Source organism: Erpetoichthys calabaricus, chromosome 18, assembly GCF_900747795.2.
Source record: "Erpetoichthys calabaricus chromosome 18, fErpCal1.3, whole genome shotgun sequence".
In the NCBI taxonomy this organism is placed as follows: domain Eukaryota; kingdom Metazoa; phylum Chordata; class Cladistia; order Polypteriformes; family Polypteridae; genus Erpetoichthys; species Erpetoichthys calabaricus.
The window spans coordinates 5115050-5129280 of record NC_041411.2 but is presented as its reverse complement, the minus strand read 5'-3'; the positions used below and the strand labels follow the sequence as shown (position 1 = coordinate 5129280).

General features: G+C 39.8%; 1 protein-coding gene across 1 annotated transcript; it reads right to left on the bottom strand.

Annotated features, from left to right (window-relative positions):
• Positions 1-6327: 6327 nt before the first annotated feature.
• On the bottom strand, positions 6328-13899 carry rpl6 (ribosomal protein L6). Its single transcript, XM_028824338.2, has 6 exons — positions 13714-13899; positions 13149-13247; positions 9235-9378; positions 7283-7331; positions 6886-7070; positions 6328-6525 (listed from the first exon to the last, which is right to left on the bottom strand). Exons 1-6 carry the CDS (start codon positions 13870-13872, stop codon positions 6373-6375), a joined length of 789 nt encoding a protein of 262 aa, XP_028680171.1. The 5' UTR covers positions 13873-13899; the 3' UTR covers positions 6328-6372.
• Between the last annotated feature and the right edge of the window lie 332 nt (positions 13900-14231).

Sequence of the window (14231 nt, the reverse complement as noted above, 5' to 3'; positions counted from 1 at the left end):
ACAAGCGGAGCCACCGAGGAGATTCAATGAATCGGGGTGCCATCATTGACGAGCAACTCTCGGGGGTGCCGTCTTCTCGAATGGCTGCTCACTTGTGCCACTCCCTGCCAGTTTCGCCCATTCCTCTTTGCAGCACCTCTCAAGCTCCATCAGGTTGGATGCACAGCCATTTTAAGATCTCTCCAGAGATGTTCAATCGGATTCAAGTCTGGGCTCTGGCTGGGCCACTCAAGGACATTCACAGAGTTGTCCTGAAGCCACTCCTTTGATATCTTGGCTGTGTGCTTAGGGTCGTTGTCCTGCTGAAAGATGAACCGTCGCCCCAGTCTGAGGTCAAGAGCGCTCTGGAGCAGGTTTTCATCCAGGATGTCTCTGTACATTGCTGCAGTCATCTTTCCCTTTATCCTGACTAGTCTCCCATCCCCACAGCATGATGCTGCCACCACCGTGCTTCACTGTAGGGATGGTATTGGCCTGGTGATGAGCGGTGCCTGGTTTCCTCCAAACGTGACGCCTGGCATTCACACCAAAGAGTTCAATCTTTGTCTCATCAGACCAGAGAATTTTCTTTCTCATGGTCTGAGAGTCCTTCAGGTGCCTTTTGGCAAACTCCAGGTGGGCTGCCATGTGCCTTTTACTAAGGAGTGGCTTCCGTCTGGCCACTCTACCATACAGGCCTGATTGGTGGATTGCTGCAGAGATGGTTGTCCTTCTGGAAGGTTCTCCTCTCTCCACAGAGGACCTCTGGATCTCTGACAGAGTGACCATCGGGTTCTTGGTCACCTCCCTGATTAAGGCCCTTCTCCCCTGATCGCTCAGTTTAGATGGCCGGCCATCCTGGTGGTTTCAAACTTCTTCCACTTACGGATGATGGAGGCCACTGTGCTCATTGGGACCTTCAAAGCAGCAGAAATTTTTCTGTAATCTTCCCCAGATTTGTGCCTCGAGACAATCCTGTCTCGGAGGTCTACAGACAATTCCTTTGACTTCATGCTTGGTTTGTGCTCTGACATGAACTGTCAACTGTGGGACCTTCTATAGACAGGTGTGTGCCTTTCCAAATCAGGTCCAGTCAACTGAATTGACCACAGGTGGACTCCAATGAAGCTGCAGAAACATCTCAAGGATGATCAGGGGAAACAGGAGGCACCTGAGCTCAATTTTGAGCTTCATGGCAAAGGCTGTGAATACTTATGTACATGAGCTTTCTCAATTTTTTTATTTTTGATAAATTTGCAAAAATCTCAAGTAAACTTTTTTCATGTTGTCATTATGGGGTGTTGGGTGTAGAATTCTGAGGAAGAAAATGAATTTAATCCATTTTGGAATAAGGCTGTAACATAACAAAATGTGGAAAAAGTGATGCGCTGTGAATACTTTCTGGATGAACTGTATGTCAGTCAGTCATCGTCCAACCTGCTATATCCTAACTACAGGGTCACAGGGGTCTGCTGGAGATAATCCCAGCCAACACAGGGAGCAAGTCAGGAACAAACCCCAGGCAGGGTGCCAGCCCACCACAGGGCACACACACACACACCCGGGACAATTTAGGACCACCAGTCCACCTAACCTACATGTCTTTGGACTGTGGGAGGAAACCAGAGCAGACACGGGGAGAACATGCAAACTCCACACAGGGAGGACCCGGGAAGTGAACCCGGGTCACCGTGCCGCCCTCGCCATATTTGATGTGTGCTTAAATTCTGGGCTTATCGTTTGAGACATCAACTCTGTGCAGGGCAAAACCTCCTCCATGTTGCACAGACCTCCGACTATTTCGTTTTTTATTCACCAGATCACAATTCCTGCGGGTTGCTTTGTTCATATTTGGTCGCGTTGCCTTTAAATTGTTTCACTTGCGCTTGAGTCGCCTTCCACGAGCTTCTCACAATGCGTTGCTGGAGTTTCGGCCCATTCCCCCAGACAGAAGTGGTGGAACTGGGACAGGTCCGTAGGCCTCCTTTGCTCGCAACTCGCTTTTTTGAGTATTTGTTTTGAAGTATTGGCAAAGTTCTCGTTTTTATGTAATTGCTTTTACATTTTTCGTTGCTACCCACTGCGCCGCCCATCCTGTTTATGTACCCTCGGTAAACCACACAGTCTTGGGGTAGCTTCCCCTGGGTATAACCTGTGGTATGAGGTCCGGTCAATAGCGTTCTCTTGCACTAACTGCTTGAGATAATCCATCACCTTGTTCCTGTAACCACTGCCCGGATCTCGTTTTAGGGGTTCATGAGTGTTTTTGTCACTAAGTAGAGACAACATTTTCTCATGATAGTCCCGTCAGGTTTTAGCAACACTGTGCACCTCCCCTCGTCTGCCAGAAGGATGATGATGATGTCGTCCTTACTGAGTTCCTCTCCTCAATACTGATCTTAGCATTGCCAAAACTTTGATCCGCTTCCACTTCTGCAATGTCGTCGCTTCTGATTGCTGACTCTCTTAAGAAAGCCTTCATCAGTTACAGAAAAGCTGTCAGGGCTACTCCTTCAACAAGCTGAGGAAGCCAGAAGTTGGAACAAAGGAGGGCAGCTCATTGCACCAGCTAGGAGTTACAAGTGACAGGATGCCACGCAGAGGTAGCATCACCCGATGCCAGTCGGAAGTAGGCCAGAGTGACCAAGAAAGAGCAAAAAGGCCTCACAAGCACCTCCATACATGAGAAGGGTCCAAGCTGCAGACCTCAGTAGCTCCACCATTCAGAATACAAAGCAACAACCTCCTCAACACAACAGATAAACTATGGTCACAAATACAGATGCTGACCAGTTGACTACGCTGCAGGTGAGCATCAGGAATTTACGCTGTGAGCCAACAAAGAGGAGATGTGTGGCCACCTCTGCTGGCTGAACATCAAGACGCGTCGCTACATTTTGACCGGTACTCCTGGCAGATGAGAAATGCAGTATTCCGCACTTGTCGAGACTACATGCTCTCATCAGATATGGTCTGTTCTTGAGGGTGCTGTAAAGAGTGAATCAGCAACGCGGACCCTCAGGTGTAGCTGCTCAACGGTATACAGGTGTGGTGGGCTTTAACAGTAAGCTGAACAGAGATGGGAGGCTGAATAAATGGGTGAGCTGGGACAGTAAGAAAGTCCATCTTTGTCCGGTTGAGCTGGAGATGATGTTGCGTTCTGCAGGTTGCAATACTAGCGGGACAGGCACAGCTGGCACCTCACACTAGAAGACAGAAAACTGTTCACAAATGCAAGTCTCGACTATCTTGAACATTAATGTTTAATTAAGCCTGTTCCTCACACCGAGCCCCCTTAACACAAAAGAAGCCAGCAAGCATACTGCCCAAAACCATCATTATAACCAATTAAGATGGCGAGACCCCCTGCTGTTTTGGAGTCGTACCCAAACAAGCGCATTTCCAAATTCCAAAGTATTTAATGGGTAGCTGCTGGGTACTGGATGTCGGGAGAATGATTACATTTCTGAACTTCGCTTTGGCTCGGCCCATTTCCCTTTACAGCTCATTACTCCTCAATACCTTAGCATTTTGGACAACCAAGTTAGTCATTTGACCTTAAGGAATATTTAAATATCTGAATAGGAGAAAACTGCTGCAGAGGAGCACAGAAAGGATTCAGACCCACAAGGTGACCGACTGAGAGACGGCATCTCATTTACTACTCTTTCAAGGAGTCCTGCGGAGAATAGAGGACATCTGAACAGTACTGCAGCCACCCATGAGGGTACTTAAGATCAAGTGCCCCCCACCCACATACCCACTCACTCCAACTTGAGGTCAATCTCACCAGAGTATTCCTTTGCACAATTAGACATAAGAACTGATTCAGAGATGAACTGCAGGACGAGAGAAAATCCAGGAAGACAGCAGCAGAACATCCAAAAACCCCACTGACTGGAAGTCGGACACCAGGCTTAGGTGAATTTGTGTGCTATGGGGATGTGACCAAAGATACCAGTTAACACTCATGTCTGAATTCACCAAACTCTTAGCAGGGCATCCACACCACATTTCCAAGTGGGACACTCAAGCAGCATTCTCCAGCGAATCCAACACAGTCCACTGTTACACAATCACTCTGTCAGACTATTTAACTAAAATCTCTTTATTGAAATCTCTGAATGGAACCGTCTTGTCAGTTCAAAAATCTGCTCATATTATTTTCTTCCACAATCTTAGCTTTTTAATCCTCCAGTTCCAGGTCCATGGCTTGACCTCCTAAACCATCCTCTTTAATAAAACCCCTGTGTGTGTCCAGTGTCTGTGTGTCTTCTGGTGAAGTGCGCATGCGTGGAGCACGGTGCGCTGCTTCAAAGGCTGTCTGACGCGTCACACAAGACAGAGAGGGCGGGACCTATAAAATATCGCGCGGCAGATCCAATCAGATTTCAGAAAATGAGGTAAGACCTAAAACATAAAACACGAAAAATCCAATCAGGTACTGAGACCAGCTTCCCCATTGTTGTGCAAGTGTTAACTCTGAGGATGTCAGATTTGCGATTAAAAAGCTTGGCCCGGTAAAGTGTCAGTAGATGAAGGGGTTTTCCTAAATATACGAATTTTCATATTACAATACAATGACTTTTAAAACTAGATTTATTTTCCTGCACATTACATCAGTTGCTGGGGAGAATCTGCTGATTGCAGACTGTTGTGACAGAAAATTAAACGCATATTACGGACAGCAAAGCCAGTACTACTGTCAGAGAAAATTACATTTTATGGAAAAAATTTAATGAGGTCAAGGTCCCTTGCCATTTAAAAGACTGTTCCTACTAAGGTTTATGGACTACTGTTCTAGCGCCCGTTATTGTAACAGGCTTAATGTCTAGTTTCATCATAATACATTAAACATCTGCTGACCAGAGGTAGTGGTACTGGGCACAGCACCTACTCTGGGGGCAACAACCATTGAAAGACTGATGTAATTAGGCAATAAAAAAAACAGACAACAAAGAGAGCAAAAGTTAATCTGTCCGTTTATGCAAGTTTCCCAGAGTGGTTTAATGAGACTAACAGAACAGTCACACATACTACCATGGAGTAGTCAATCCAAATTTGACGAGGTCAAGACATCAAGAATAAAAACTGCAAATGGGGGAATCAGCTATGAAGATTTAGAGTTGCAACCAAACACCTGAAGCAGGTCACCCAATTTAAGTGCATTAGACGTCAACGACATGGCAATCTATTAATACTGGAGCTCTTCAAGACAGCTCACACTGCTCAAATGGATTATGATTAAGTACATTTGATCTATTAAGTAGTGTCACCCATTTTAAGTCTAATGAAATTGTCAAGTTTTGAAGAGCTAAAGGGAGTACAGAACAGATCCATCCTCAACCCTCTGGTGTCCAATCTTGTGTCAAGTGTACACTGCCACAGTGCTTATTACTTGTGCTTATATATCAGAACTAATAATCATTATTTGTAGAGTTCATTTGAAGATGTGCTCCCACCGCTCCTTACCTTGGTGCTCATTTACACAGATCACAAATTAAATTCCCAGAGATGGGAAGAGAGGAAAAAAAAGGGCACACCCTGTTTCGACCAAACTCACAACTAACTGCGGGGTAGCCTTAGTTGTACTACTATCCAATTGGATTTCTTTTTTACACCCTGATTAAAAATGCTATTTAACATATTTTAAACATAATTAGCAAGTCATTGAATAAAGTAGTATGAATGGAACAAACAAACTAGATCAGATGTCTAGTACCTGTTAAGATGATCACCACAGGTCTGCCATACTTGGGTGTTTTGTGATGAGAGAGCTGAACCAACAGCGAAGACTGAAGCCTAAAAACACCACCGTTAAGTTTCATTGAAAAACTTAAGTGTTTAATAAAGGCAGGAAAATAAACACACCAACAATATTACCTACAACGGTTTTACAATTTAAATTAAAAACATTCATATTAAAAGGGGATTGGGAGGAGACTCTCCACATAAATAAACTTCAACTCTGGATCACTTCAAATCTTAAACATCAATTACAAAGACTTTACCCAGGAGGATATTTTCTTTTGCCACATCTTAAACTTGTCAGCCAAAATTTAAGTCGAAGTTCAAGAGTGTGTGTGCAGAATCCCTCAATACTACTCTCCTAGTCTGGGATTGGAACTTAAGTGTTTTTGTGTATTTTCTAAGAAAATTACTCTTAAATGTTTAATTTGAGACCCATTTGAACCAACAACAAACAATGTCCTGTATACCCCTTGATTAACGGTCTCCATACCCACCTCCAAACTGCTGCTGTGCAAGGCACCAAACATTTACCTCTCAGCTTTTTAGGTAGTTATAGCCACTGCAAAAAAATTGAACATGAACCACGTTTTACACAAATCAAGGTCAAATGCACATTTTAATATGTCATATTGTACAACAGCTTTAGAAGACAAGTTTGTGTGGGTAAACACCATTGGACAGGCAAAATGTGGATCTCAGGTAACCACGCAACTGTGGGACTTTCTTGATTTGAGTCAGAACCATAGAATCAACCGTCTTCTGATCAATCTTCCGCTGCTCAGTAATCTGGTATTTCTACAGGGGAAAAAAAAAAAAGCAACTAAGTTAGCAATTTTTGAAAAATGCAAACCTTAGCACTTTTATATTTTGGCCCCAATGTCAATATCATAAACATCTGGAGGTTGACATAATCAAAGGTGTCACAGAAGGTTCCACAGAGGATATCAATGGAAGGGATACCGAAACATTTAGTTTCAACAAGCACCTTCACCCTGCCGTTAAAATATATTATGTAGAAATACCACACTTATTGACTACATTTATTTTGCAGGCTTCAACCTCCATCATGAATCACCTAACTTGTGTATTTTAAAACTACTTCCATTATATAATATCAGAGATTTGACACCTGCACCAAATGGAACAAATATTTACCTCTTTTTCTGTATCAAAAATCTCTCCTTCCTGATGCCTGGGTCTACGAAGCTTTTTCTTCTTGAAGTAGGAGTCAGTTAACGTCTTGGGAATTTTTATTCCAGACATATCCATTTTTGTTTTGGTGGCAATAACAAACTTCTGGTGAGCTCTGCGCAACGGCACTCTGTTTAGAGCCAGAGGACCTGAAAAGCATTTTACAATACAAGCCTCAGATTACATTTACACCGCACAATTCACAGGTTTTAAGCTTAACGAATGGTAACCAATTTGCAGAACCCCCCCCCCCCCCCCCCACACACACACACAAAAAAAACATTTTAATAATCATCAAGATTATGACCTTGTCTTTACTGATTGGCCATGTCTTCAGATTTTCAAATAAATGCTAACTTACCAGTGACTAGCAGGAGGCCACTTTGGAGTTGTTTCAGGAAAACCACCCTCTAAAGAAAATTGAAAATATGCGATGTAAACCATAGTCAAAGCAAAGATCCAGCAAAACTCAATCAACAATCATAAAAACAATACCTCAAGACTAAGCAATTTTTACACAGGATGGCTGTTAGTTAACCAGCATACTTTGTATATGTATACAACTGGACAAAGGCACTCATTGAATTCTATGAGCTTTAAGTAGATCAAGCATATATTCCCATCACATCTCTTAAATGTTTAAGCAATCAGGCCTCCGTTTATTCTTAAGTCAAGTTTCATACATACTGTATTTGGTTTTTGGCAAAACTAAGAAAATTCTGCAATTGTTATTAATGCAGTGCTAAGGTCAATCACCACATCCAATCCCTGAGAAAAATGTAATATTTAAATCTCATTTCATGTGGAACTTTCCATTTAACCCATATAAACAAAAACTACACAAACACCCAAATAAACGAATCTCTGCTTCTTTAGAACATTAGTTTCACAATGGTTTTATAATAGTAGAGTCTGTAAGGGCCACTCTGACGCATAGGAGAGAGTGTGAGTGTGTGTGTATGCATGCATTTGTACTGCGGTACATCTGCACCTACTGTGGACTAGTTAAGCCATCAACATTGAGAAAATGGCATTTTGTCCATATGCACGTAAAAATATTAACCATATTATAATACTTATGTAAAGAATAATGACGTTTACATATTAACTAGCTAATATTTTTCCTTTTTCAAATAATAGTCTTCATACAGAATTATCATGAACTGTGTACTACAGCAGACCAATATTATAATCTAAAACCAAACTTTGTAAAACAAGGTCATTTACATTTAGCCAAATACATTAAGTTAAAGCATGCTTTTTCTGGTCTGAAGGTGATACCCAGCAAGGAAAGCGTTATTTTCACAATGAACACACAAAGTGCTTATTTTGCAAGGTAGAAAATGTTCACTCTCTGGCTTTAAAACAAAAGCAGTTAACTTTTTCCACTATAAAAGACTGGACTTGAGAAATCAGAAAAGCCAAGGCCTGAAAGTTCTGCTTGCAGCGTATTGAAACTGTTCATTACGATGTCATTCTGGGTGACTGTTCTTCCTTTTATTGGCACTCAGGAAACTTTCAGCTTTAAACGTACCCTCCACTGAATTAACTTATGTCATACTCAACTGCTGCTGCAACGTGTAGCAACACTAACAGTACGTTTGACTTCAACTGCAATAACCACAATGACTTCCACAACAAGTGCCACCAATTAACTTTACATCTTTCACAATGTAGTAAAGAGATGCATGTGAAGTAGGCATAAAGCTACTGTTCATCAGCCTTTTCCAATAGATTATACAAATACCAGTATTTAAACATGTAAATAATGAATAAAAACACTGTTTATGAATTACGTATGCAACTAAAAACACACTTAAAACATAAAACATTAATAAATGGTTAAACTGTACATATCTAATCAACTGGTCTCATTAAACAACTATACAAAAGGACAATTTCCTTACTCTACCTCCCTTTACAGCCAAAATATTTACTAGTATGCATGAATGGTCCACTTATACTGCGGTCAGCTGCCTAAAACTGGACCTCAAATCATAATCTTATTTTTCAAAGTCAAAACAGCTTTGCAATTTCATGGTGAGAGCAATCCTTTGAGTAGACTAAATCAAAACAACATCGTCACCTATGCAGTGCTATTTCACAAATATTCAACATTACTACTATATGTATGAGTAGTCTCCAGTATGTATCTGTATGATAAGTGAAAATTATACAACTAAATGTTTATTAAAAAAAAAAACACACATACTTTTTCTGCTTTATTTAGAGTAACATTTGATATACTTGCCACGTCAAGATCTCCATAAACAATAGTTTCAACATTATCCTAACACTTTCAATGGAAATTACCTTGCCTCTGTGTCTTCCTGTAAGAAGAATGAGAACTGTACCGGGGGTTATAGAAGACCGCAGGTTTCTCTTGTGCTGGCAAAATGGCTTCTTGCCATGGCTCAGCAGCTTGCGTGGGACATCTTCAGTGGGGTAGTAGCGAGGCTATAAAGAAAGAGAAATAGAGTAAGTGCACATGTTAATAACATTACACCTTACCATTTTCACGGATATACAGATTACTTGGGGTTTATACAGTTATTTCATGAAATAATCTAAATGTGCCCGCTTTATAAAAATGCCACCTATGATGAGCATTTTATCCAGGAATTGGGGATGCTCCAATCAATCAGACAACAATCAAAACTGGACAATATTCACTAAGACACAAGACCTGTAAAAAGAAGGTTCACCCTAACAGATATTTTCAGCCCCTGCTTTTCTAAGCTTTATTGTAATTTAGTTGCAGTGTTCCTGTATGTGAGGTAATAATGCCAGGGTGCCTCCTTTTTGTCTTTTGCAGCAAATGTCCTGCAGTGTAAACAAACAGCAGCGAGTGGAGGCTTGTTTTATCAGTGAACGAGAGGTGATTGGTACTTTAGTCTTTTGGTTAACGAAAGTGGAGGACTACATTTGAAAAAGTAATCCGAGAAGTCGTCCTTTGCCAACAGACAAATGGCAAGAAAAGCTACTAACACGGAGTTTGGACAGCAAGTTTGTTTAAAATGCTGAAGTTTACACTTTTAATTGGAAAAAGAAAAGATGAAGATGAATTTGAAATGGCTGCCTAGTAAATAATAGACTTCTTTTTGAAGATTTATGTTTTATTACTTGTTGCTGTGTGTCATACAGCACTTTTTAAAAAAAAAAAAAACAAGTACTGTACTACATATTGCCTATTTAACTAAACATGCCAATGGGACAGATTCCATGCAACCCTCTTTACACACATTGTTTCGGATACTCCTAATAATACTCCTAATAAAATGTATGAACATTTAACTTTGGTTTACAAGCATCTCAGTCCTGGAAAATAGTGCTGGGAGCACACCAAGACACAACGTAATGTTCCACTCCAACAAAATAAGTGTAGCTTGCTTAAGTCTAGAGCTCCACTTCAGTGGAGGTGTTTCACACACAGAACTGGGACTCAACACATCTACTGCTTCTTGTTATTAACATTAAAAAAAAAAAGTTCAGCTAAGACTGCCATTTGTCAGTCTAACACTCTGAATGATGCATCTGCTTAATGCAATTCCATTGAATTACACCCCCAGCACTGAAATTCATAGGAAGACAGCAGGTACATAGAAGCATCCAATCTTGAAAGTGAATTTTAATGTTCAGGGTATGCTGGAACCAAATTTTCTATGGAGTGTGTTTACTTCAGCATACTCTGCATTATGTGCAATACACAAATTGTTATCAAAGTAAAAATTCTGGATCACTTTACATTAGTCACACATTGACTTGCTTAAGGTGATAGCTCCAGAGACTAACCCTAACCCTTAAATGAGACAACTTCCAACTAAAACTTGTTTAAGAACTGTTTCAAAATGTAAATTTGACACTGCCTTTATACCTTTACTCAATAACATGAACCACACTGCAAATGTATTCCTACAATTCTCTCTCCCTTTCAATAACAAAGCAAAGGGTGCTTACCTCTAACTTATAACCAGTTAAAATGTTTGTTTGCTTTCACTCCAAGTCAAAAAAATAACAGTTGTAAAAAAAAATTTGTAAACAAAATGCATTGCTTTTATGCATTAAAAGTTTGAAGTAATTTTTTTTAATTTCTTTTTGTGCATGAACAGCGGTTAAATAAACAGCTGCAATCTTGCATTTTTCAACAAACTGCCAACATAAAATAAATGAGAACATAATGAGCTAAGAAAAAAATTAAGACGGTTAACTGAAAATTCCAATATTATCTGAAACCAGCTTGACTCCTCTTCAGGTTGAAAAGTGGACAAAAATGGGGAAAAGAACAGGTCTTCAAAACAGTGAATAAAACTGGTCAACGCAGTTAAATTCTTACTCAGGTTAAAGGTAAAAATTATGTTGAAAAGTACAAACTAAAACTAAGAAGCCTAACTGGAGGTGGAACTATGGTAATTATTTGGTTAACATATACTAGTAAATATGTGAACAATACATTAGGACTTGTATTACGGCAACAGATAAGCTTATGTTAAACACAATTTCAAAAATTAAACCAATAAAACCAAGCTCACATGGTTAAGCCAATAGCTAAGTTGAAATACAGTCCATTAAAATTTTAAATAATATTCTAAATAAGAAACAAGATTCCAAAATGTCACATTACCACCTAAAAATATTTCAAATCTGACAGGTGTATGATGATTAAAGTGTGATACTGCCATAAAATATAATTCATCATGCCTACAAAAACTCACCCTGTCATTATTACTATGAATTTTCCAGTGATTTCCAGTCACAGATTTATTTTAATGGCATGCACGCTGCTTATCGCCTGTTGTGTAATTTAACATACCCAGCAACCCAGTCTGCAATTTCCTCCACTAACTCAAACTGGTTTTGTCCAAAGTCATGGAGGCGGGCATGTGTATGTGAGAGTTAACAACCAATCAGCACTTTATGTAAGAGTTAACCAATCAGCACTTGCCAGGATAACAAAACATATGAAGCTGTAAGAAACCCAGGTGTTGTCAAGGGGTCTATTTTAGGTGAACAGAATGGAGCAAAACAGAAACTGGACGACAATGTAGCTGAATTCAACGCACTTGTCAAACCTTCACACGGTCATCATCAGCAAGCTGCAATTTACTGGCTGACAGAAAAAGCTGCAAAATCACAATACTATGGAAATGTGAAATTTTGTGACATACCCTACAATTTCTAATTGAGTAATACGACCTTCTCAGGTGAAAAAGTAGGCAACTTCAGTCAAGTTTGATATTCCCTTGATTAGATATTGAGTCATCTGATGTCCCCCTTAAGACATGCTGCTACAGCTGTCAAACATAACAGACTGTAATCACAACCACCTTGTGGATGCTTCAACAGTATAAAAAAAAATGGCTGCAGTGGAAGATCTGAAAACCCATAATCCAAAGCAAATAACCTGCAAAAATATTACATGCTTTATAAATGAGCAATACACTTTGTCACATACAGTACAAACAAAGCAGGTTTCAGTTGCCCTGCTAATGCAATGACTACTGCACAACTCCAAATCTTCCGGCTGTAGGGAAATTTCTGACTTGCTTGTTTTGACATGGTTTTCCTTTCCTTGTTAAAATATCTATAATCCAGGATAATTTTGAAATGTACATATATTTTTTTTTGGTTTCACAAAAGAGAGATTGATTTGTGATGAAACTCATAATATATATTTTATAACTAGATTTAATCCGGTTCAGAGTTGTTGGGCCTGAACCATGTGTCGGCAGCATCAGATAAAATGTGAAAAGTAGAGCTGGCCAAATAGTCAACATGCATCATGCACACCTATACTTTACTACAGATCCCTTCATTCCTGAATGAGGCTCCATCAGAGGACATGCTAACTTTTTGTCATATCTAACATTAAGTTTCATTCATATTTACTGGAAGTGCATTATCATGTTTTACCTTATCGGTCACTGAGAACAGCTGTAATAACAGTTTTATTTTGTGCTTGCTTATATTACTAATAGCACCATGTAAGACAAAAATAAATTATTTAGGGAGATAAAAGTACCTGTTTATTAAAAGGGATAGAATAAAACCTCATCCAAATGACATCCACTCCACATGCATCACTTCAATAAACAAACGTCGCCATGAATAAAATGGGCATAAAGTTTCAGTTTTGAGATCCTTCGACTTTAAATACTTAAAAGCATGTCAATTATAAAACTATCACTTCTAAGCAAGTCTCTGCAAAAGACAAAATCAAGTGCACTTACCATCTTGCGAACTTTGACCACACGGGTCCCTCCATTTTTATCTCCCCCAACAGTCTTTGTGACTGTCATGCGTGGCTTTTCCTTTACTTTTTTCTCAATCTGAAAAAGAAGGCAAAAAGTTATGTGTAGATCATTTTTTGATGAAAACATGATCCATCACTTATTAAGTTTGAAAAAACTGGTGAACTTAAAAAAGAGCCAAATGTGTTCCAGCAAAGCCTGTCTGTTTTAGTCCTAGTCAGTCAAAAGCACAACATATGTCATGATATTGCCAAAATAACCCAACTTGAAAAATCCAACACTAAACATCTGAAAAATACACTAAACCCGTTAGTGTGTACATTTATTGCCACTGACAGTTTACATTTATTTGTTTAACAGACACACTACTCCTAAGTGGCTTACAAAAGTTGTCAACATAACTCAAGAACACTGTTCTCCAAGAAGACCATATTGGATTGTACTCCATGAGATTTCGTCATCCTAAATCACAAATCTGGGCGAAGATGATGATCATCTAATTTCTAAAGGACTTCAAGGCCGATACAGTCGAATTTCCACTCACCTTGGTCACTGGGGCACGGGTCTTGCGCTTATACAAGGCCCTCCTGGCAAACATCGCGGACCGAGAATATCGCCCGATCCCACGAGCCAGCTGAGGGTTGCGGCTCGCATGCCTCTTCTTCTTCACCACCTTTTTGTCCTCCTTCTTGTCCTCGGCCATCTTCAAACAAAAAATTAAAAAACATGTTAGCTTACAAAAACACCTAGCAAAATTAAAAAGGCGAGTTACACCGGAAAAAAAATAATTTCTACCCTCCCACGTTTACTAAGTTTGTATAGCAAAATAAAATAAAACGACGTAAAAGCAGTGTGCACGAGGCTGTACAGACGTGTCCAGGTAAAAGTCATTCCACAAGTTCATTTTACTCCATTTCATGCGCTCGAATCAACTGCCCTAAAATGAAGCCTGGTCGCTAGTATTACATACACGGCAGTCGTAAGGGACATTGGTTGAATCTTGGGATAGTTTTCAAGGAATTCATAATAAGAAACGTATAAGTAGAAAATAAAACATTTTTA